At 42.4% G+C, this 26,350-nt stretch overlaps 1 protein-coding gene across 1 annotated transcript in view; it reads left to right on the top strand.

The window, feature by feature from the left end:
- The window catches only part of LOC144826358 (astacin-like metalloendopeptidase), a 195,333-nt gene that overhangs the window by 61,182 nt on the left and 107,801 nt on the right, over positions 1 to 26,350 (top strand). Inside the window, exons 2-6 of the mRNA XM_078684686.1 lie at positions 13,719 to 13,749; positions 13,840 to 13,905; positions 19,758 to 19,895; positions 20,004 to 20,121; positions 22,818 to 22,993. Coding sequence (XP_078540812.1) covers positions 13,719 to 13,749; positions 13,840 to 13,905; positions 19,758 to 19,895; positions 20,004 to 20,121; positions 22,818 to 22,993 — 529 coding nt within the window. The remainder of the gene's footprint in view (positions 1 to 13,718; positions 13,750 to 13,839; positions 13,906 to 19,757; positions 19,896 to 20,003; positions 20,122 to 22,817; positions 22,994 to 26,350) is intronic.

The following is a 26,350-nucleotide window of genomic DNA, read 5'->3' on the forward strand; positions in this document are numbered from 1 at the left end:
GGTAGTACCTGAGTGATTAGATAAGTGTAGAGGTAGTGCCTTGATTATTTTATAAGTGCATAGGTAGCGCCTGGGTGATTGGAGAAGTGCATGGATATTGCCTGGATGACCGGAGGAGTGCAAGGGTAGTGCCTGGGTTATTCCATGAGTTCATAAGTAGTGCCTGCATGAGTGAAGGAGTAGTACATAAATAGTGCCTGGGCATTTCCATGACTGCAGGGGTAGTGCCTGAGTGATTGAAGGAGTATATGGCTAATGTCTGGTTTATTGCATGAGTGCAGGAGTCATGTCTGGGTGTTTTAAGTGGTGCATGGCTAATGCCTGGGTGCATGGAAGAGTGCATGAGTAGTTCCTGGGTGATTGGAGGAGTGCATGAGTAGTACCAGGGTGATAGCATGATTGCAGGACTACTGCGTGGATGATTGGAAAACTGCATGGGTAGTGCTTAGTTGATTCCATAAGTGCTGCAAATTTTCCTGAGCACATGTATGACTGCATGAACAGTGCCTGAGTGATTGAAGTAGTGCATTGGTAATACCTGGGTGATTGCATGAATGCAGGAGTAATTTTTGGGTGAATAAAGGAATGCATTGGCAGTACCCGAGTGAATAAATGAGTGTGTAGGTAGTGCCTTGGTGATTTTATCAGTGGTTGGGTGATTGCAGGAGTGCATGGCTAGTACCTGGATGACTGGAGGAGTGCAAAGGTAGTGCCTGGGTGATTGCATGAGTGAGAAGTAGTGCGTAGATGATTGGAAGACTGCATGAGTAGTGTTTGGGTGATTGGATGAGTACATAAATAATCTCTTGATGATATTATAAGTATATAGATTCAGGCTAGGTGAATGGAGAAATGTTTGCATAGTGCGTGGGTGATGGCTGTAGTATGAGAATAGTGTCTAATTATATAGATCAGTGTATGGGTAGTATTTGAAAAAATGAATCAGTGCAATAAAAATGTCTGTAAACATTACTTCATATTAGTATGCTTATTACATACTGATGCTACAAGAGACTTGGAGTACAACTATGCTTACAATGGACGGATTTTGCTGCTACAACCTAATGGCATCCCCCTCACCTATGGGTCGCCCTAGTGGGGGTCTATCTATTTGGACTAAAATAAAAACCGGGGTACAAACAAAACTGATCCCGACACAGGGTAAATGTCTTATGGCTATGAAATATACCAATAAGATGAAACTATGTATAATTAATTTTTACAATAATGATTTTGTTACCCATCCTAATAATAATCTTCTGAAATTATTTAATTTTATTGATGATATTGTGGAGGGTCAGAAGTATGGGTCATTTGATGGCATTTGTATTGGAGGGGATTTCAATGCCCATATGTATCGCGACAGTCCTATTTGTAGAAATGGTGAGGAGCTGAAAAACCATCTAGCTTCACATGACCTATTGAATGCTATGGAGATTGCAGGAACAAATGCTTGCAATATATTGACCCCCACATATATTGGCCAGGGCTGTGCTTCCACAATAGATTATATTTTTATTTCCCCAATAATAAGTTCTATAATTTTAAGTGCAGAAGTTATTTGCTCTGTATATAGTGACCACTATCCACTTAGAATACAATTAAGAAATCTGCAGTCCTCGAAGGATGTATCGAGAGTAGAGTTAGGGCCACATAACCTGGCATTATCCACCGATAGACTAAGATTAATATGGAAAGGAGTGGACAACAAAGACATCTTAGCCAGAGTTATTAACAAACATCCAACACTAGTAGAGACTTGCTTGACGTATAATACTCAAGGCAATGATATAGTAACCGCCTTTAGTAATCTTTGCAGGGCTATCAAAACTGAATCCTCTAAACCGGCGAAGGCTAATAAGAATCACGGCCCTCGCTGGTTTGACTCTTCCTGCTCTAAGGCTAATAGGGACATGAGGGCGGCCCTAACAACCAACCCTAGGGATGTCCTACTCGTGAGAGAATTAAGATCAAAATACAAAGCCACGTTACGCATTCGATCTGAGGCCCTAGTGATTGATCACTGGGAATCCCTCAGTCGCACTGCCACACTTAAAGACACGACAGGCTTTTGGAAAGAGGTCAAGTCGCTCAGATCCCTTGGTACAAATATCAAACCAATTAATTGCAACATAACTGGCAAAGCATGGGTGGAGCACTTTTCGAAAATTTATGCCACACCTGGTACCTCCCTAGATATTGTCCCCCTACCTAACACCGCCGGATCTCTGTATATCTCATTATCCGAGGTCGAAGATGCCATTGCTGAGAGTGCTGGAAACAGAGCCCCAGGCCCGGATGGTCTCTCAATTGATCAGATCAAATCCGAGATTAATCTCTGGGCCCCTTTACTATGTAACCTATTTAACAACCTAACTGACAGCTCAATTCCTGAATCATGGTCGATTAGTGTCATCGTACCGATATTCAAAAAGGGTAACAGGATGGACCCTGCCTGTTACCGGCCGATTTCACTGATCGATAACACGCTAAAGGTACATGGAAGGGTAATTTTTAAAAGGATCAGGACCTGGGCCGAGGAAAACAATGTTTTAAATTGTAGTCAATTAGGATTTAGGAGTCACGTGGGCACCATTGAACAATGTCTTAATTTGAATTTGATCATGGCGAAATATATTATTGTAAAGAAGTCCCCGCTTTATTTGGGATTCATGGATTTGAGTTCTGCATTTGATTTTGTTAATCGTTCTAGTTTGTGGTCACTTTTACTTAATTATGGTTTGGATGATTCATTAGTATACTTTCTTTCTTATTTACACAGGGATTTAAAAGCCAGAGTACGTATTAATAATGAGGGCGAATTATCTGAAGATATTTTTATTGGCAGGGGAGTTAGACAGGGCTGCGTACTCGCCCCTCTGCTTTTTATTTTATACATTAACGGGTTGAGCAGCACCTTGAGTAAGACTACTAAGGATGTACCTATTGTAAATGGTTCCCCCATTACTGTTTTACTTTATGCGGATGACGCAGTTTTAATGGGGCGCACACCTAATGCTCTACGTATCTTAATCACTGGGTTTGTTGCTTTTATGTCCGAGCTGGGTTTAAATACTAATTTTAACAAATCATTCATCATGAACTGTGGTCCAAAAAATATAATATCACCTCAATTAAATCAGGTGCTAATACCCTAAAATGCACTAGCACTTTTCCCTATTTAGGGTTACTATTTTCTAATAAAGGCTCATGGCAGCCTCATGCTGCCTATGCTAGAAATAAAATTTCCAAATCGATTAATTCGATTTTATCTCTCCGACAACCCAAACATGCGGATGTCATCACCCCACTCCTCGACATTTATCGTACTCAGTGTCAACCAACAGGGACATATGGAGCAGAAGTGTGGGGTTACGGTAATAGCATCTCTATCCAGTTGGAGGAAAATAGATTTTGCAGGAGGGTGTTGGGGGGAGTACCTTGTGCCCCCACATTTATTTGTCATAATGAACTCAGGTTGCCATACATCCAGGATTTTATTAGATCGAGGCCTGCGCTTTTTTGGATAAAAATATGGCTAAACCCAGCGGCAACTTTAACACGTAGCATAATATCTGATTGCCTACTATGTGAAAGATCCAACCGTGTACCCTGGTTAACTGCTGTTGAGAATAGCCTGTTGAGTGTGGGACAGGGCTCTTTATTTAGCTCTCCTAATACCATTGTTCCTGCTCACAAGAACATTGTCAAACGGGCATTGTTTTACCTTTACAGGGAGGAACGGACGAGATCTAAATCTGTTAAAACTGTGGTTATAAAATATCTGCCTCATGCCAATCCAGATAACGACAATCTAAATAAGCGCTGTAGATATCTGACAATCCCGATAGGAAGATGGAACCGGAGTCTACTGTTCCGATTCAGGGATGGAAGCATCGTTAATTTACTAAGTTTCCCCCTCGGTTATAATAAAAATTTAGAACAGTTGGACTGTCCATGCTCTGAAGGTGGGAAACAAAGTTTGTCACACTATTTTTTCTTCTGTGGACATTATAAATTGTACACTCGTCAATATTTAATGCCGCTTCTCCGCAAACAAAACCAAAGGGATTTCATTGTGGCATTGAGAAACTTACAAACTTTGTCAACAGATGAGGTAATATGTATTGTAAGCTGTTTTTTAAAGGCCTGTGTGAGAGCAAGGGCAAGCATGGAACATGCCTGATGGGCTACGGTATTCATGTTACTGAATGCACATTGCACTTTTATGATATATTCTGGTCACAGTTTTTACTGTATGCTCGCTTGGATGTAATTGACTATTTTTTAGGAAAGGATAAATCAAAACCCTATGATTAAAATGACCTGCACATTAAAAATACTTCTTAGTATGTATTATGCACTTTATGATATATATGCTGCTTTAAACCATACCGGGAAAGTCCCGTTTTTATCTACATTTGTAAATACATGTTTTTTATGTGCTTTTAATGTGTTTTAAACTGTATGTACTTTTATGGATGTACCAAACTCCGAATAAAGATCATTTGACTTGACTAGTATGCTTATTGCATTATTTCATCTTATCTTCTTTATTCAAATACATACCAAACTCAGTGAAACTATTTTACAGTTCTTTTGTTGTAAACTGAATTTAAAATATTTTCAAGGTTTAATATTACTTTCTGTAATAAAAAAGAAGGAAAACTGTTATTACATAATAAAAAAGAAGGAAAACTGTTATTACATATAATATTATGGTTTTTAGAAAAAAACATAATTTTACAAATACATAACATATTCAGTTTCCCTTTTTTACTGTTTTCAGATTCTAGTGAATTTCACAATAAACAGTGATTTTAACACAAATCATCATATAACAGCGGGGAAAAAATACAATCAATGTGATTGTAAACAAAAATATTTACAACAAATTCAACTATCTGTTTACCTATCTGCAGTTCAGTCAGTCGGTCAAAACAACTTTATTCGGTTAATAAAAACCATAAAAGTATAAAACATATATCGAACTACACAATAAAAACATCTAAAATACAAATCATCGATAAATATGGGCAACCTAAAAAGGAAAAAATATTACAGAGACAACATTCATTACATCACCTAAAAGCCCTAGCAGCCATTAGTTCATGTATAGTAGTAAATCACCCCAATAAAAACAGTCACAATTAAAAAAACCAGCATAAAATGATAATAATGTAGGCACAGTGCATCCACTTAAAATATTTATCTTGGTGTGCTGTTTTTTCCTAAGTATAACAGCTGCGACTAAAAAACTTGCAATGTTATAATCTCTCATGGATCATTCAGCAGCTGAAGATATAATAAGGTGGGTTTTACCTGTATAAAGCCTTTTCCCCTTAAAATAGGAATTAAAAACCTCCTGTGAATAAGCATTGTTAATGCACACAGAACATTATAAAGTGCATAGTATCTTTATTCGAAAAATTGTCACAAATGGAAGGAAATAAATCAGACATCCTACTCCAGCCTTGCTGATTGCTTAGAAGAAGTGAATTCAATTTAAACAAAACCTAGTTAAAAGCAGGCGATTGAAGGGCTTTGTGAAAATTTTCAAGTAAGGTTCAATCTGAGGGGAGGTTTCTAACAAAAAATAGGCTTTTACTGAGGATTTCATTATCTCAGTCTCCTCTCTCTCTTCCGTCATTAGACTCAGAAAATGTGTTTTACCCAGGCCAAATCACCTTTTTTTATTTTATCCGGGAAATCATATAGATCTGGATGCCCTAGTTTATTTAAAATATGCTTAATATAATATAACCATGGGATGCGGTTGGCTTGCTCCAGGACGACACAGTCCCTAATGATCTTGTGATTAATGTTTAACTCTGGGTTAAGCCAACATACCATCGGGCTAACCTCAACAAGTCTGACACGTATCTAACGCCAGTCTCTTGATGTATTAAAAAAGTTGAGTTAGAATGAGGGACCGACAGGAGGGTACGGAAAAACCTATTTTTGACTGTCTGTACACCCTCCGATGATTTATAATCCCAAATGGACGATCCATACAGTGCGATGGCTATGAATTTAGACCTATAGATCTTTAGCATGGCTTCGATCAGCTTAGCCCTTAAACGCTTTGCAAAACCATGTACTGCGGCCGTAGACCTTGCCATTGTGTTTATTTTTGCTGTCTGTTGCGGAACCCAAGAGCCCCTCTCATCAAATAGTACCCCCAAATAGGTAAGCTCTACAACTTCACAGTAAAATGGTTTAGGACCTTTAGATTTCTGGCCCATAGTCATAGTTTGTGATTTTGCTACTAGGGCCAAAGATTTCATATAGGCCCCATAGAAATCCAAAAGCATCTGGAGCCCTACAGCTGTACGAGCTAATAAAACAGCACTGTCCGCATATAGGAGCATAGGGATAACCCTGTCCTCTACCCCCAGCATTTTTAGCTGGCTGAGTCTAAAAACTTTCCTAAATTATTTATAGACTGGGTAAAAGCAATGGGGCTAAATTACATCCTTGACGCACACCTCTACCAGATTTAAAGTGCTGTGTGCAAATACCTTCTTGGTTGACCCTCACCCTTGAGGAGAGATCCCTACGTAAGTCAGCCAAGAAGTGAAATAGATTCTATGCCCATGTCAAGTAGGATAAGCCAACGTTTGGATCTGTTTACCAGGCCGAATGCTGAGGAGAGATCCATAAAAGTCAGCTGTAATGTCCCTGCTTTGGCTGCTATTAACAGTAAATTTAGGTACTGGTCCAGAGTGCCCCTGCCACGTCTGAAACCATATTGGAGGTTCGTTAAAACCTCATTCTCATTCAGCCAGTCCATTAATTTGTTTAAATTCACTCTCCCTAAGGCTTTTACAGCCAAATCAAATAGCGATATCAGCCTATAGCATTGTGGGTCTCCTTTCTGCCCTTTTTTAAAAACTGGAATAATAGTGGACAGCGACCATGATGATGGAAAGCCCTGCTTATTAGACGCATTATAGACATTTGTCAAAATGTTAGCTCTGAAGGTTGTATTTTGTTTATATAAGTCAGCCGGGACACCGTCTGGACCAGGGGCCTCATTAGTGGACATTTGGATTATTGCTAGTTCTACTTCGCCCTCATTAAAAGCAATTTTGGGTAATTCTTTTCTGTGTTCTTAACTCTCAAGTATAACCACTGTAGCAGTGGCCTCGTATATGGCTTCAAAATGAGAAATCCATTGATCTTCTGTGATGTAACATTTCAGGGGGACGTTCTCTATTCCAGAGAAGAAGGGTTTATTTACAATAGCCCAGAATCTAGAGCTGTCTTTTAGCACCTCCACCATTAATAAAACATTCCATGTGTCCTCCTTATTTCCTTTTTACACATGGTTAAAGCAAGCTTGTACTGCTTTCTTAACGCTGCTATCGGGTCCTTATCTTGTGGGACCCGTTTCAGAGCTGCTATCCAATTTAGGTGAGCTTTCTGTACAATTACTATTGAACCAACTCTCGCCATTATTATGCCTAGGTCTGGTTGGTAAGGAAAGGTCAGACGCTACCTGTGCCCAGATGCCTTCAAAGGAAGTAATCACCTTATCCCCCTGTATAGCGTTATCAAGGCAAGTTACAATCTTTTCATCAACTTTTACACAGAGGTCCTGAAAGAAAAGGTCCGGGATTACTTTGGCCCATTTCAGCCTTCGTCCCTGATCAGAGGTTTTCAAGCCTGTGGCACCACCTAGCTTTTCTACTTTCACTTTTCCACATCCCCTGTCCAACACAAGAATTACAGGATTGTGATCACTACAGTGGAACCACTTGGCATTATAAAAAATTACTTGAGATAGTAAAATAGGGGATATAAATATAAAGTCTATACTAGTATTACACCCTTGTGCTTTAAAAGTGGGAATCCTCTCATCTGGATCAATGATACTTGGCTCAAAAAGGTCAACTGCGGCCAAAAGGTCCTCCACACATTCCCATGCAGAGCATGCTCAAAATAGGGAGTGGAGGAGTTCTCCGGCCCTAAAAGATCATCTACCTGGCAGTTCAACTCACAAACATGAATATTAAAATCACCCATAATTATTATTGAATAATAAGCGGTTTGCTTTGAACTGTATTCCTCAAAAAGCATTTCAATTTACATAAATGTTCATTTAAAAAGCTACTCTCCCCTGAGTTATAGAAATTAACAAACACTAATTTACCTGAATTAGGAGTCTACTGTTTCTAAGTTAAATTCTTCAACTACATTAAATTATTTCTTTCTCTGAAGTACATTTTCTAAAATATACACACTAATTTACATTGCATACATTATAAAGGTCTAATGTATAAACTAGTTCCATGAAACACAATTTTGCAAATGCAGTAAAAATTAGTAGAAATAATAATCCAAACACTAATTGGTAACATGTTCCCAATGGGCCGAATAATGTTTCCAAATCCATTGGCATTGATAATATCCAAAATAAACTAGTTATTTTGTGTTCATATATTCCCAATAGGCCGAATGATGTTTTCACAATTTTGGCATCAAAAATATCAGCTATAAATTTGGTAATTCATAAGGCAACCTACATTTAAATTCAAAATGGGCATCATTACAATGTGTCCATCCTTTATTGCCCTTTAAATGCACAGTATAGTATCCAGATGTTGTAGTAGGTCCATCATGAAATATAATAGCCACTGCTTTAAAAGTTCTTCCTGAAATTGACACTTGACATGCCACACATTTTTTCTTTTTGTTTCCAATTTTCTTTCATTTGCTCTACAATTTTGTAAAATTAAAATGACATATTTCCCTAGTGCTATCCCGCCTCGACTTTTCGAATTCCCTCTACCATGGTCTCCCCCTGTCGCTCCTCCGCCGTCTCCAGACTGTGCAGAACCAGGCTGCTAGACTCATCTATAAAACCCCCAAATGGGAATCAGCGAAACCGCTCCTACGAAAACTCCACTGGCTTCCAGTTGGGCAAAGGGCGGCCTTCAAGATCGGCTGCATGACTTTCAAGGCCCTTCACTGCACCAACCCTGACTTTCTTAAGACCCTGATCTTGCCACACCGCCCGGTGCGCAACCTTCGTTCGGCGCATCTTAACCTACTGGTCACCCCCAAAGTAAAACTCAAAAAATTTGGTGGCCGGAGGTTTGCCTATTTGGTTCCTAAATTCTGGAACTCTCTCCCTCTCTCAATTAAATCCAGTGGCTCCCTACTGAATTTTAGGAAACTCCTGAAAACTCGGCTCTTCACCCAATCTGGTTAGCCCTCCCTCTACAACTTCCGCACTCCCTTTCTCAGCGCCAGGAGACTCATGGTATCAGTACGCTCTATAAATTCCACTTAAGATAAGATAAGATAAGATATTTCCAAATTTGTCTATATATAATGTTGACAACATTTCTGATTTACAATGAGAACATTTCATATCTTGATTGGCTGCTTTTACTAATTTGTTTAAAAACACTGACTTGCAATCTGGTATTGTCAAATATATCAATCGTTCAGTGTCTATTTGAGTGGTAGAACTAAATGAACACTCTTCACATTTATTATCCCATCTGTAACTTAGTCCAAACAAATTTTCAATTTCTATTCCTTCATCTTCCAGTACTGCAAGCATAATCATAAAAAATTCTTGTGCACCTTGTTGTATATTAAGTGTACATTGCAAAGAACCAGTACATATATCCAAAAGATGCCGAATGCCCGAAGCAGTATGGATTTTAGTTCTATCAGTTACCAGCTTTTGAAAAATATAATGTAATAAAGAACATCATTTTTTCACGATTTTCCATAATTTCATGATGAAGATCTTCTAGATAAAAGACAACATTCACAATTACATTAGCATAGCAGTTGATACCTACTCTCTTACACAATTTGCATCAGCACTTACCCTTTTCTCATCAAAATTAATCAGATACAAACCAGATAATGTTGCTACTCAAGACAATGCAACATATGCCATACACTCTTTAAATACTCTACTTCCAATATTTACCAAAGCACTGTCTTCACTTCAAACTTGAGATTTATGAATGATCACTGCATATCCAAAAGAAAGAGGAACCTGTTTTCTATGAATATACAGGTCTTTTACAAGCAAAAAATGAACAGCACAACATTCAATCTGTTTTACCTCTTCAATCTCAACAAATCTAATCCTCAAAAATTCAATTCATCTCTGTTCTAAAAATGTACATAATCAACAACTTTTCCCATTGCTCCATTTACTAAACCTTTTTCCACAAAAAAATATGCTGTAATATTACCCGACAGTTTACACATACATATAAAGAAACCAGCAATCTTAGATACAGACTTTTCCAAAGAATCCCATTTTTACTGTAATTTCTCTGAGAGAAGAATAGTAACACCTTTGTGTTCCATTTTATCAATGGCTTCCAGTTTCAAAAATTCTTGATTGAATGTAGAACACTATTGCAGCGTTGGCATTAGGCAAACTATAGACTTCTTTTCTCAAATTTTTTTGTACATTATTTCAGGTGCAATATTTTCATTTGGAAACAAGTTTGTTAGTATCCAACTTTGTAAACCTTCTTTACCATGTTTTGTCAAAAGACCAATTCTAATATTTTGAAGAATGTTTCCATAATGTTCATCACATGCTTGTCGCATATTCTTAATGAGTTCCTTATATTCAAATAGAAACCAAATGTTCACATTTCCAATACTTCTCAAAGATTTCTTAGTATCCTAACGGACACGTGTTTTAAAAAATGGTTGTCATTTCACAGGAGCAAGCTGTAGTAGATCACCAAATACAATTACATGTTTTTCTCCAAATAAAACATCATAACCAGTTTTTTAAAACTGTTGCATTCTTAAATGTACAAAGGCAAGCAATAAGTTTGAGACCATTGTCACCTCATCAATGATCAGAAGTTACATTTTCTTTAGTACTCTTGAAACGTCTCACCATGCTTCTCCATTTAGCTTGTGATATTCCAACTTATTTTCATGTTCAACTGGTAGCATGAGTGATCGATGTAATGTAATCCCTTTAATGCTATGTGCTGCTAACCCAGTTGGACCAGTTACAGCACAAGATAGATGTGATTCAGTGGTTTTGTATAGATAACTGGTCAAAACTTTAATTAAGAAACTTTTTCCTGTTCCAGCTTGCCCAATGATATACATTCAAATAGGTGTAAATGATGTGCATTTCCATTCTTTTTTGTTTAAGCAGAAAACCATGCTGTATTTGTTGTGGAACTTGCTTATATATTTCTTTTTGTTAAACATTTGGTTGTTCTTCCAAGTTTCCCAAATCAATAATATACTGTTGTGCTTGTTGCATTGCCATTTCTGCTTCATTCATAGCTATTGCTGCTTCAATTTCAGAATTGGTTGTCCTAGTGGATCTTGACTTAGTGGAGCAGAACTCTGACTATCTTGAGAACTATCTCTAGTGATTTCAGCTGCAATACTAGTTTCGTGTTCAATCTCTTCATTAAAAATGTGTAAATATTTTGGAAAAACTGTGCATTTAATGCTATCTTTACATGCATTAAAAGAATCTTCATAGCAGCCAGAATCTCCAAGTAACCCCATTTCACTACGCCAACGCTTGAACAGTTGCAGAAGTACTAAATAGAAAAATTCCCTTTTATCTGGAGTATCACAACTGAGTTTCCTGTGATTAATAAGATTTCCTTTGGCATTTTTTACCAAACATTCATCACTTCCAATTACTGCATATTTTTAGTTGTTTATATTTTCTGTAACATTTCTCCTAAAGCTGTAATGTTGCAATAATTCATATGGACATATGTTTTCCAGATGTGGACTCCTTTTGGGATAGTACGTATCCAACATGTTTGTTTTAACAATATCCGTACTTTCTGGCTCATTCAAAGCTAAGTATTCAATTTCTTGTACAGATTTCAATACTCTATTTTGTGTTGCAGCAAGACCTAGCCTTACCCAAATGATTCCTCTTGACTTTGAATATAAACTTGCAGAGGTCAACTGATCCGAACATTCATAGGATCCAATCTCTCGATGGGAAAGCATCTTCAAACTAAAGCTGTACAATTTGTTACTATGAGTCCTTTCTTGTGAAATTTCTTCCCACATGTCTTTCAACTCCGTCTTTTCAGTTTTGGTTATATATGATGTAACATAGCGAGCAACAGCAATCAAATTATCTGCAACATATTGGATATCCATATTTGCATTCAACATCATCAAAATCACTGGATTGTAGCCATTAATATACTTTTAATCTTTACTTTTTATATTGTATGTATACTTCGGAGGTTTTAGTATGCCTTACTGCTTTCATGAAACTGTTGACTCTTCCTTTCGAAATTACTGGCTGTGGGAATCCAAAACGACATTTCAGATAAAATGTTCCCTTTGACTTGTATTTCCATTGATATATTCAAGTGCAGGCTCCCGGGTGTCTATCCATGTGAGTGCACCTGTACAGGTGAGAAGGGAAGTAACAGAGTTATATTCCCATGTGTGCAAGTGCTGGCACCCAGGTGTGCATCTCTGTGAGTGCACCTGTACAGGTGAGAAGGGAAGAAACAGAGTTATATTCACCTGCTTGCAAGTGCAGACTCCCAGGTGTGTATCTCTGCGAGTGTACCTGTACAGGTGAGAAGGGAAGTAACAGTGTTATATTCACCTGCGTGCAAGTGCAGCCTCCAAGGTGTGTATCTCTGCGAGTGTGCCTGCACAGGTGAAAATGGTAGTAACAGAGTTATATTCACTTGTGTGCAAGTGCAGGCTCCCAGGCGTGTATCTATATGAGCGCACCTGCATAGGTGAGAGCCGAAGTAACTGTGTTATATTCACCTGTGTGCAAGTAAAGACTCTCAGGTGTGCATCTCTATGAGTGCACCTGTACAGGTGAGAAGGGAAGTAACAGCGTTATATTCACCTGCATGCAAGTGCAGCCTCCCAGGTGTGTATCTATGAGAGTGCACCTGTACAGGTAAAAAAGGGAAGTAACAGAGTAATATTCAGCTGTGTGCAAGTACAGACTCTCAGGTGTGCATCTCTGTGAGTGCACTTGCACAGGTGAGACTCGAAGTAACAGTGTTATATTCACCTGTGTGTCAGTGCAGACTCTCAGGTGAATCACTGTGACTGCACCTGCACCAGTGAGGAGCAGCAACTGTTTATGAAGACCCACAGCATACACAAACACTCATGTCTGTTTTACTATGTGTTCACTTGTACAGGTGCGACGTGCAACCACTGTATTTTGTAGACCTGCAGCACATCTCTCTTGCCACGTGTAACAGTGATGGAGTTCTAGACAGGAGGGCATCACACTTGTGTTCACCTGTGCGCCCTGGAATGGGCAAAGTGACTACAACTTTACAGGGTTAAAATAACCTTATCTACACCTGTTCTTGTAGCTTCTATGTGTTTTGAGTGCAGTTGCATGTTTTGCACAGTGTGTATGATTATCAACACCTTTCTCCTAGTGTACAGATAGTACTGGCGTACTTGCTCTCTGTGCACAATGTGAAGCTAGTTCTGGTGCATTTACACCTTCTATGGCCTGTGTGAACTGTGCACATGTAGTTACATACTCTGTATAGAGTGTAGATAGTAGAGGTACATTAACATTTTATCTGCTATGTACAATTTGCAGACAGACTTGATGCTGTCTTCTGATCATTAGTATAAGTTATCTGAAGTTTGCAAGATTTGTTTCTAATACATCCAAGAAAGTACAGGAACACATCCGAATAATTAAACATTTAAAACATTTTCTTCTGCAGGAATTCTTCGAAAAGCCAGAGGCACATCATGGTAAGGAACATGTTATTCCTTCATTACTGTGTGTGAAATGTGCATAGGGCCAGCAGGTTCAGTACTGATGGGGGTTTCTTTTACTTTCAGATGCAGAACCCCCACCTGAAGCAAAGAGCTTGGATGTCTTTGAGATCATCAGCAAAACGAACAAAGGTAAGATAAAAACAGCGCATTCTGGGATCGAGGGTGGAGGTACCTGTACATGGTGCCAGCTCTAGACGAGCCTTGGAACACACATGTACAAGACTGTTATATTTGGGGGTCTGTAGTTGGCACAGGTAGGTACTTGTGACAAGTAGGGACCCTCTCTTCTAGTCTGGACAAGGGGGTTACACTCCTAAAATAACCCCTGCTCACCCTCTAGGCTGCGTGGCGCGAGCATTCAAGGCTTATTTCAGAGGCATTGTAAGTTAAGCAGTTGTGACCACATACAGTAACCCAGTGACAACACTACAAATGGACACCACACAGGTTTTATATAAAAAATAATTAGACTTTATATAGAGTTACCACAAGACCATAAACAACAAAAATACACACTATGATCACTTTAAGATGTTAGATTTAAGCTTACTTCAGTTCAGTTCTTAGATGTGACATTCTGCATCAATGTACCTTAAGTTGCGTTGCACTTCCACGACAAGCAATGTCGCAGTGATGGGAAAGGCGGCAAAGTTCAGAAATAAAGAAATAAAGACGTGAAGATTTTCCAGATGTGGCGCGCTTCTCGGGGATGCGAGAAACTCTCGGTTCGATGCGTGGACTGCAGCGGCGACACCCTTACGATGCGACGGCAACAGCAACAGCTCCAGTGGCAACGCTCTTCTCCAAGATGCGTGAAGCTTCTGCTCGATGCGACAACTACAGCGGCGACATTCAAGATGCGACGGTAGCAGCTCCGACGGCGGTGTGCTTCTCAGGGATGCGAGGTGCTCTATGTCGATGCGGTGCAATGCGACAGCTCCAGCGCGACACCCTCTGGCTTCGGAGTTGCGACGGCAGGCACAGCGACGGCGACACACTCGGACCTCATTGCGAGATTCTTCTCCTGATGCGGTGCAGTGCGACAACCACAGTGGCGACACCCTCCTTCTTCGGAGTTGCGACGGCGACACGCTTCCAATTCGTTGCGGCATGCTTCTCTCCGATGCAGTGCAGTGCAACAGTTCAAGCGGCGACACCCTCCATCGGAGTTGCGACAGCAGGCACAGCAACGGCGACACGCTTCTTCTCGTTGAGTCGCACTTCCAGCTCCTTGCGACACGCAGTTGCTCAGAAGGCCCAAAACAGCAGCACACACTTCCAAAAGAACTCTGAGGAGCTGGGTGGTGAAGTCTGTTGTCCCTGAGACTTCAGCAGGAGGCAAGCTCTTTTCCAAGCCCTTGGAGATCCTTCACAAGTTAAATAGATGTTGCAATAGATACTTGCAAATTGCGCACGGTGCAAGGGGGTGAAAAGGCCACCCTGATGCACACCTGAAATATGCATGTGTGCACATGTGGCGCACATACATGCCCTAAGGGCATGTATGTTTGCCACATGGCACTTAGGAAAATGCAAAAAATAGAATTTTTCAAGGAATTTACAAATTACTACCAACTAGAAGTTGGTGGTAATTTGCGATTCCTCAATGCAAAATCTCAATTTGCGATAGCTATATGAATTGCATTTAGGGAATGCATTCGCAATTTAGGTAATCGCTAATAATTGTAATTACCCATATTGCAAATTCAAAATGTTTGATACAGTGGAAAACACATTTTTGTACTTGGAAACGGCACAAAAGTGTTGATACATCTGGCCCGTAGAGTGCTACAAACACAATCAGACGGAGGTACTTCAGAATGGCAGTGAAGCATCCGGCTTCCCATGTGTCAGAAAACTTTCTCAACTCTCTGGTGCCTATTAAGCACATGTGCTTTAATACGCTGTCATCTTTCCCTAGTGCTTCTTCTAGCCCCCTAATGATGTCTGTAAGCCCCACTAGTCTCACCCTTTTAACCTCCTCGGAGCCATTGTTCCCCCTTAGTGCTGGCACCACGATAACTGCCTCCATGATGATTACCATGTCCTTCCTAAGTGTCTTACCTGTCTGTTGGTGTCAGTACCCCTACTACTAGGTGACACAGCCACACCTGTGTGCTCATATCAGTGACCCTTCGCACCCTCTCCACCTACAATCACCTACTGCAACTTCCATCTTTGAATGTTCTCACTCCTGGATCCTTACATCTGGAAGACCCTCTGACTTTAGATCAGCTGGACCCCTCGTCCAAGGCTTTGTAGAAGAATTGAAGTTTCTCAAGCTTGATGGGTACTCTGCTACTGGTGTCTTCCTTTGAACCCTATCAAGTGTCCCTGCCACTCAGTGGTGTCCTAGTTAGGAAAGCATCTTTTTGCCTCCTACTGACCAAGTCAAGGTTCTAGAGTCAACTCATCCTGCAACTGATGAACAAACAGACCCTGCCTTTGTGTACTCTGTGCTGTCTTCTCCTGGGACTGGCATCACTGGGAACGGTTGATTTTCTCAACATCAGCATGGTTTCTGTGTACCTATGCATAGGGTTTAGATTCAACATGATTTATGAAATAAATGAGTGGCAATAAAACAGGCAGCAAGATCATAGCCGGAAACAAATCAAATATCAAGTGGAACATTGAGTGGTGGCCGGAGAGAGGTGTAGGCAGAATGGTCGTGGGGGTTCATGTGCTCATATCACTTAGAATCAGCTTTAATAAAGGTATATTTTCTGTTCTCTGGTAAAGGAGCTGAAGTCTTAGGACACAAGAGGGGCACAGGAAGCAGGAGCTATGTTCTTGGGTTTATTCAAGACAGTGACTGACATAGAGTCTGCCTTCCTTTAAAGAATGGCGTCCCCAGAGGTGGGAGATTTACACTAAAACCTGATTGGCTGTTACTGGAGGCCATTAGCATTTTGACCTACTGGTGAACTTCAGTCCATGCAAGAAGAACTTCTCTTAAACATTGGCCTATATTTTGTATAACAACAAACGCCTCCCTCCATCTAACTGTCACTTTACTGTGTTGGAAGCGTTCTTCCATGAACTGGAGACTACAGGAGTGAAGCTTCTCTTTTTTATTTGATATTTAAACATATCAATACTAATTGTATTTGCTCAGAGGGGTCCAAGTAATACATAATATCAGAAAAAACATTGCACCCAGAAGCAGCCATCTCTGAACCTGAGCCCGTATAACATAAAGGGGACATTGTCCGTGATTGCGCCACGTTGCACCTTTAAGCAGATGCGTACGATGTAAACAGGTACTGTGTGCCCTATTACAATGAATGCGCTGTCCCCAGGCCAGCGGAAACCTTATGCTGCCCTGGGGGTAGCACACTCAGTAAAATATGGAGAGGCTGCTTCAAAGCTGCTCCTTGTTTCTCTGTGCAGGCGGCAACCACCCTGCATTTTTAAAAGGGGTTTTACAGATCCCCCTGCTGGCGAGTTCAGAGAGTAACTGCAAACTCCTGCAGGTAGGTGTGTGGGGGATCCATGGAAGCCCTTATCCACCTCCAGAGGTCTGCTTACAGGGGCTGCACTGACAGTTGGCCTCCTAAGGGTATGTTGGATATATCGCGGGCACAGAGGCAAAGAGCTTTCGTCATTTGCATACGGTAATGCCCCTATGCAAAGAGGGAACGACTTCTGAAAATAGTGCTGGCACTACAAGTGAGCCAGTTGTATTGGTATTAGAGATGTCTGCAGTCCCTTATATAAAAATATAGTGCCCTGGTGAGGGAAACTATGGGTGCACATGCCCTTGCACCCTACGGCATTACGTATAATATGGGCCCTGGTCTCCTTTGTGAAAGAAAGTAAAAAAGTCAACTAAACTGACATTTCCCACCAGTCATCATTTAATATCGTATCGTAAGGAACTCCACTGGCTCCCAGTGGCCAGCCGCATCCAGTTCAAGGTCCTTACCCTCACCTATCGAGCCGTCAACGACCGCGGGCCCAACTACCTGAAAAAACGTGTCTCGATATCCCGCTCCACCAGATCCCTGAGATCCAATGACCTCCGCCTCCTGATCTCTCCCCGTTTTAGATTATCTAGAATGGGTGGCAGAGGGTTCAGTGTCATTGCCGCTAAATTGTGGAACTCCCTACCAATCGAGTTGAGATTCTGTCCCTCCGAATCCATCTTCCGAGCCAAACTCAAAACTTGGCTCTTTTCCGCACTTTGAGTCACCCTACTGCTTCTCCTTGCTCTTTGCTCCCTTTCCCCTTTAGAGGCTCAGGTTTTTAGCGCCGGGACACCCCTTCGGGGGTAGCTGTGCGCTCTATAAACTACATAAAATAAATAAAATAAATAAATATAACATCACATGTGTAGCCCAAGTCTATTTTGACCCTCCCATACCTCCTTTAGGCCTGTAAGCGTATATTCCGCTGGAGGTGTAGCTCTGACTACTGACCAGGTCCCTTCTACCCTCCATTATTAGGGCTTGTGGTACAGGCCTGGTGCTTGCGTGAGTGTAGGATTGTCTGGTGGGTTGGATTTTTATTTATGTTCCAGGGATACTGCCTGTCTCTATTTGCATCTCCTCCATGGGTGAGCAGAGTGTCTGTCTCATCCACCACTAGATGTGCTCTGAGTGTGCCTCATACATCCCTGGGTCGAGAGGTAGAGGGTGCAGTGAAGGATATGTCTCCATTCTGTCATTGCAATGTGGCTACATCTTTCATCCGATTGTCTACTTTAGGAATGGTTCTCCATAGCAATTCACTACAATTCTGCATTTGGCCAGTAATGGTGCAATAACTGTAAACCAGTTAATCCAGCGTGGAATCTTTTAAGGGCTACAACTCCTGTGAGATGGTACATGTGATCCTACAAGACTAAACTAAGTAATGAGTATAGGTACCAGGCCAAGTGGATAAACTCTGCATGTTCTGCCTGGCACCGCAGGCAGGTATAGGGCCCCGATGGATGAGGTGTAAATTATTCATGATGCAAACATGAAGCACTTTACGTCTATTATTCTGTGAGACCTTCTTGGTTTACAACCAACAATATTTCCATTGTGTATCATTCAGCACCTCACAGATGTCTGCTATCCATACCTGTCTGCTGTGAGTGGAGCCATATTCTCTAGCTGCTGTAAACATTGTGCATAGTTCAAAAACCCATGTTGTGGAATCTGGGGATCTGATTTCCTGGGTGAAGGGTCTGAATGGCAGAGGTTCCTCCAAGAATCCTGGAATACTTTTCCAGATTGTGTATTAGCCTAATGTGAGAAATTTCCGCTCAACGTACAAGTGGCCCAGAGTTGTCATTTGACCCCTGTACAAAACTTGCTCCTCTGTGTGCTGTTTGTAAATGGGAGGAATGGGGTTTTAGCCGGGGTATTGTGGACAGTAGTTACCTGGATGCAAAGATTTGCACAGAAGTCACTGTTTGCGCCTTCAAAGTACAATGTGCCAAAAACCAATGTCACATAGTCTTGATTCCACCTAATGCCTTTCTTACATCTCCATATACTCTCCATTTCTTTACCTCACTCTTGCTGTGGCAAACCTCACTGCTTTCCCCCTTGTTGCTGTTTTTTCTGTCTTTCTCTTTGTGCTTCTTTCTGATTTTTGTGTTTTTCCCTCTCTTGCTCTGTATCAAAGTCTGTTAGGAAAATAGGTGCCAGCCCATACAAAGGCACTAGTGATATAGTAAGCGTGCCATGGGTCCCAATGTAACCAAAGGAAATGTGCTCCCTACTCTGGCTGGTAGTGACAGGAAGCAGTCATTACAGCACAGTGGGCCCCTCAGGCCCAGGGCTCCAATGACACTGTACCTGCTGCTCTAATGCTAGTTACACTCCTGCAATTCAGTGTGTGTTGCTTTATTGTAGATTTTTTACTGGGCTAATGACTTGATCTCCAGAAGGTTGCAGCTTCCCACTTGCCTTTTGTCTATTTCCTTCTGCTAGATGTAACTATAAGAGCTTTCATTCCATCACTCAGTATATCTGCTCTAATTCCAGAAAGCAACCAGCTCCTGCAAGGTGGAGACATCGCTGTGAAACTTGGCCGCAGTGCCATGATATGTAAAGACAACAGCTGCTTTTGGCCCAAATCCAGTGATGGGACGGTTCAAGTGCCCTACACTCTCAGCGGTTACAGTGAGTGTTTGCTGTGGTGGTGGAGGTTGCATCTGGGAGAAGTAGTTACACTGCTTGGTCTATCCACCGTCATTTCACCATTCTTACAAACTCTCCATTCTTCTACAGGTGATAGTGATGCCGCAAACTTCCCTGACGCTATCTCAGAATATACAGCATTGACCTGCATCCGCTTTGTGGAACGCACCACGGAAACCGACTACCTCCAGATTTCACCTGGAGATGGGTAAAGACAGGACCTGCTTCAGGGTCACCCCCAAGGATACATCATCAGCTTGTGGCCACTGCCTTACCTTGGGGATCCAACTCTCTCAGTCCTTTAGTCCAACATGGTTGCCACATGTTCTGTAAAACGAAGGTTCAATATTAGCGCAACATCAGTGTTGGTGGGTCCCTGGTCTTGTAGGCACCTGTGTATTATTCAGGTCATTGACTTAATCAATCCTCTTCACGGGGAACTCTTGTCATCACGCAGTGTTTTTTCTCACGTCACAAATCTCAAGTCACTGCCGTTCCACCCTCACATAGATGACCAATGTCTGCATCCTATCACTGCCCTTGGTATAATTGCTACACTAAATAATCATGGAGATAGATCTGGAAAGCAGTGCAGATGAAAACAAGCCCTGATACACAGGATATATGTGCAGTATATGTGGGTCCATGACAAGGTTGGTGATCTGTTTAGGAGTGATAGGTAAGGTGGTAGATATTGACACCACCGCTTATCATATGTACACAGGTGGACATATCTTTGAGCCACTTGCACCAACATAGAATCACTTTTTGCTGAGGCGGTGCAAACCATCCAACCATCAAATCATATTTATGAAGCCACTCAAACCTATTTTGCATGGTTTTGAATGGCCTCATAGATATGGAGTAAGGCAAGGCAGCACAAGTCACTGTGTTGTCTTACTCTGTGCTAGGGAGGCATTCCATGAGTGTTGTGGTGGATTTTGATGCTTCCCCAGATTTACAAAACCGTGTAAACCTGGAGATGTTCCATAAATTCTGCAGCACACATAGAAAGATGAAAATGCCTCTATGGATTGTTTCTGTGCACAAAGGCGCCTCTACCTGCACTAAAACAATCGTACCGACAACGCAGAGTGCCTGCATTCATGCTAAACTGCTGAAAAGGCACCAGCACAGGGGTAAAGGACAGGAATGCACCGTTTTGTATAAATATGGTGCATTCCTGCCCTTTCACTTTGATGTAGAGCAGTGCAACAAGGTGACTTGCTGTGCTGCCCCACGCAAAATCCCCATAAATATCTCGCAAAGAATGTTAACATTCCTCTGCTTGCTCTGGTGGGACCGTAACTAGTTTGGTGAACTTGTTTGTAGTTAAAGGTAAGGCGGTGGACACTGACACAACAGCTTACCATATTCAAACTGGATGGAACAGAAATTATCATCATGTATCTGCATGCGTTGGTGGGTGTATAACTAGTGTGGTGCAATGTTTAATAGGGTACAGATCAAAGAGAAAAGGTAGTCTCAATTAATCTTAAAAAAAGAACGACACTGACTACTGCGTAATTGTGTCAGTATTGTTGAAAAAATAATAAATCCATGGCTTGATAGACGTAGGCACAGTCATGCCCAAGTGGTTAATTGCAGAGGAAAGCAGTGTTGTTTTTCCATACATATTATTCTATGAAGGCAAGGTCAGCAGCAGCATGGCAGAAATGAACTTCAGTAGGGCCTGCAGGCATGTCCTATTCAGAACAGGGATTCAGGAAAGATGTAACAACATGACTCTTCAATCAAGCTTAGATTGCGCTGGCCAAGTCAATTCTTCAGCCTTGCTTGAGCGCCGGGATGCCTCAGTCGAGGTAGCTGCGTGTTGTACAAATGTCTTTGATTGATTGATTGATTGTTAAGATCCAAGAAGAATATGGCCGCACCCAGTTCCACCCACATCTGCAGGGAGCACACAGGTCCACTGGGATCCAAGTCCACAAAGTGACCAGGGGGCTGCAGAGCAGCTCCACCTTCTGTTGACAAAGCCAGGCAGTGGCCAGGCTGTCCACTGCCAGTCTTTGTCAGTGCATCTTTGCAAGTTCAAAAAGTGAGCCATTTAGGTGGAGGTTTAAGTTTCCCTCCTCTGAGAGGAGTATTGGAAGGGCATCATCCCACACTTCATTGCATTGGTTAATGTTTAGACACAGATGTATGGAGGAGCTGCAACACTTTCCATGTGGCTGCTCTAGTGGGAATCCTTATGATTTCCCTCAAGTCTCTAAAACAATGGACAGCAGAGGAAGAAGAAGTGGGAGTTGGGGGTGGAAAATGTCAGGTTTAACCCTGAAACTGACATTTAAAAAGAAAATATATTTGCGGTTGACTATGGGTCACCTTATCTATATGTGCCCAAGCAGTGTTTGGGAAGGATTTTATGGGCACACATGTTCCAATGATCAGTCATTATTGTTCATAATGTTCACAAACCTAAAACAAAAACCTTGAACATCAGCCCATTGCCATACTTTACATAGTGAGAACAGTAGATTACTACTCTGGGAAAAACTCTGCATCCCAAAACAAAGAGTCAGCACCCACAAGACAGAACATGAACAGAGAAGTCAAAGAACCTCTGTGTTCTTAATGCTACAGGAATCTGAGATGACAAGAGAGATGGTCTCCTCTTCTTAGGGCGTGCCAAAGGATGGCCCTAAGGAAGATGAAGAAGGGCCCCCACAACCTGCCAAAAAAACAAAATAGCAGGGGATCTTTGGGACACAAGCAAAACGGTATGAGGAATTGCACAGCTGTTGTGGTGGGTCTGGCTTTCATTCTTCTGATACTGTTGTCTCTAGTACTAGTGTTGCTGCAGCTGCTCTCTCAATGAGGTCACTGTTCTCAGGTGTCAGGAGTTCTCAGAACTGTCTCTCTTTTACTTCATGTCTGTCCCAGCTGCTGGTCTTTAATCGGAAGAACCGGCGGACCCCAGGCTGTATCAGTGGGAGTTGGTTGCCTAATGAGAGGAAGCATCCAGCATGAGCTCAACCATGCCTTGGGTTTTTACCATGAGCAGAGCCGCAGTGACCGTGATGACTACGTGAGGATCATGACACAGTACATTTCAAATGGTAAAGTATCCCTCCACTCTGACCAATTACTGCTCCAGATCATAGACTACTGTTTTCTGTTGTTGATTGAATCATGTTATTAACAATAGTTTTCAGTTAGAGAGTGATGCAAGGATCAACAAAAGCCACCAATGTGAAAGGGGAATGTATCGCTGAGGTATTTGCTCTGATCAGGAGCCTTCTTGCTCCTTCTGCCTCCCAACAACATAGCACAACCCTCCTGCGTTAAGCAATTATGACATTATTGACCTAACTCACGTAAAGTTCAATAACTGTAAACAAGACTGCTTAGTGCATGGCATAGCAGAGTGGGGAGGTGTAGGTTGCACTCTATTATCTCAGAACCCACCCAAGAATCAGTGTCCTTTGCACCCAGTGTGGGTCTTGTACATTTACTTAAGTGTATCTCTGCAACCATGGCTACTAATGTGTATCTGTATGAACAGAAAGGCATAGGAGGCAACTGTGCATCTGCAATGTTTGAATAGAATATCAGACATCATCCTGACCACTGTGCATTTCTTTTTATTGACATATAAATATATATATATGTTACCTACTGGCGGTCGTGTGGTATATCTGAGGTCCTGCTGATCTTGTTGCCTGCTGCCAGAACTCACCTGGTGTCGACGGACCTGGATGCGAGCGGACATCTGTGCTCCCGCTCCCGCTGTTGCTCCCGCCGCCGCTGCCGCTGCTGTTCGCAGCCCGCGGCTTGCAGTTTGACTGCCTGTTCTCAGCGGTTCTGCCTGTGGCCACCCGGATTGCCTGTCTGCCACCCAGAGTTCCGGAGTGCGCCGCCGTAGCTGCTGTTTGCGGTTCGCGGCTCGCCTTCCTGTTGCCTGTTGCTGGCTGTTCAGCCCGTGGTTGGGGCTGCTCTTAGTGCCCGCCTGCCTGCCTGTCTGCCTGTCTGCCTGTCTGCCAGCCGCCCAGAGTGCCAGAGTGCCGGAGTCCCCGTTCTTGCCGTTCATGGTCCGCTATTCACAGGGCAGACACGCGAGGGTGTGCACAGAGGCACTGAACAGCACGTACCAGAAAGTGGGTATTCACTTGGGACAATCTGGTCTTCAAGGCGTCTTCTGGCCACACATGATGAAGGAAGTGCTGCATCAGGGAATATTAAAGTGCACTCCAGTCAGCGAGCCCAATAGACTCTTCCGGGCTGTTGTGGGCCCCGCTTGTAGTGGATTGTGGTCCCTGTAGTTTCTCTCTCCACCGCACTAGGGTTGCAGGAGTCGAGCTGAGGGGATTGAGCAGGGTCAAGCCGCGCGGATCAGTGCGGGAGCGGCAGTACTTCCTGCTCCCCGTTCTCAGTCCCTCAGGCGAGCTCACCATCTCCTCTTCCTAACTCACGCCCATGCAGTGTGTAGGTTGAGCGGTGTAGAGTGGTGCAGAGCAAGGATTAGAGCCCCGCTCCTATGGATGACCCCTGGCAGACCTGACTGGACTGGACCGGACACCATCAGAGGGGGATAACCGCTTCTACACCGCCTTCAGCACACGAGAGACGCCCAGTTGGGTGGCAACGAGGGGAAAAAGGGTATCTTCCATTGCCTGACCCCATCCATGTGAAGACTGTTGACAGCAAGGAGTGAGGAGTGGCCTAGCTCACCTAGCTCTACTCACCTATCAGCAAAGAGGTGAGGAGGAGAGAGGAGGCCTCGCAAAACACCATAATCGCCCCTAGTGCCTCCGATGGCGGCAAGTGCCTTCCACTACCACTACCACGTTATACAGACGGGCTGCTTACAATCTACAGCTAGTTTGCCACCCTCACTGGCGTAAGCAATCACTGGACAGTGCTGTCAGGGGTAGCGCAAGCTCCGAGCTCCAACTCTCTAATTTGTAAGCAATACCCCGCGGGAGCTTCATGAGGGGCAAGTCACTATGCCACTTAGGTAACTTCGAGCTGTCTCCCCCGGGGGTGCTCTACAACAGTCGCCATCACCCCAAGATAAAGTGTCAAACACAGCTGGCCAACTGTCACAAGCACAGATTAGTGATTTTTTCAGTAAACCTGCTCCTCAAACTGGCTCTGCCCCTACTCCGACATCGCAGTGCGATACAGAAACCCAGGACCACGACCAGCTCTCTTCCCACAGCCCTGGTCATATCAAAAGATCACTTTCTGAGAGTCCTTGCTTATGGTCGCCTGAGGCTCACATTCCACATGAGAATCACCAGCCGCATAGGCTTTTCCAGGAGGATGTCATCACGATCCAGGACACTTTTATTGACCCATTAAGAGTTCATCCCACCAGCGCTGGAAATCTTTCTGCATCAGACCCTGGCTTAGACTTTACTAAAACTATTGTAACAACTACTGCAGCCATATTACAAGTTCAAGCCCAAGTCCATGACAGCATCTTGCCCGCCCCTTTAAATCTTCAAGAAAGCTGCAGAGTCCCGGCAGCAGCTTATTCATTATCGAAGCCCGCATCACGATGCAGCCCGGGTGCACATCAAATTGAGCCCAGTGACTCCTCATCTTTAAGTAAGAGCCCAAAGTATGAAAGTCCCCTTTCATCTAAAAACCTATCCGATCAATTTTTGGCTTCCCTAGAAGCCCGAATCGAGGATTCCCTAGCCCACACACTGGGCTTCAGCCCTCACTAGTGTAGTTCCTATTATCCCAATAGGCTCTGCGCATTGGAATAATATCTTCAATAGTATAGACCTAGGGCAGAGGTTAACTAGGTCTTCTACCGACGATATTAGACTTAAAGTTTTGTGTTTGCCAGCTAGCTCAGAGTTCACTAGAAACTTTCTCGAATAGGCAAGGAGGATTTTAACCTCCCTGGATAGACAAGAAGGGATTTAGTTTCTGACAACCATAGAACATGACAACTTTGCTCTCCCCTAATCAAGAGTGTATCTCTAGAGTCGTGTGAAAACAATAGACAACTTATTTTACTCAGTCAGTACGTGCATTCTTAGTTTCACCAGTTTGTAGAGAAATAAGAGATGGGCGTGGTTCAATAAAAGATGTTATGTATTGATCAGTCTCTTTTCTCATACAAGAGAAATGAATCGCTATTATTGCAATACTTTTAGTTAAGTAAAGTGCATACAGTAGAGACAGAATTATAAAATAATACTGTAAAAGCATTGATATGGTTTCTGAGCCATATGATACTTTAAAATGGATAAAATAGATACATGCATATATACATTTGACTAATCGTACTCAACTGGTGCTTCTAACCATGCCTACCCCAGTGTACCTGACCTAAGCCTAATACGTGGGCGGGAGTAGATAAGTAGCAGTTTAAGTTAAATTTGTTTTGCCAAGGGACTGACTCGAGAATTCTCTGCAAGGGGTTATTCAGTTCTGTACCTGAGATCTAGAATGATGGA

Source organism: Lissotriton helveticus, chromosome 3_2, assembly GCF_964261635.1.
Source record: "Lissotriton helveticus chromosome 3_2, aLisHel1.1, whole genome shotgun sequence".
Classification (NCBI taxonomy): Eukaryota; Metazoa; Chordata; class Amphibia; order Caudata; family Salamandridae; genus Lissotriton; species Lissotriton helveticus.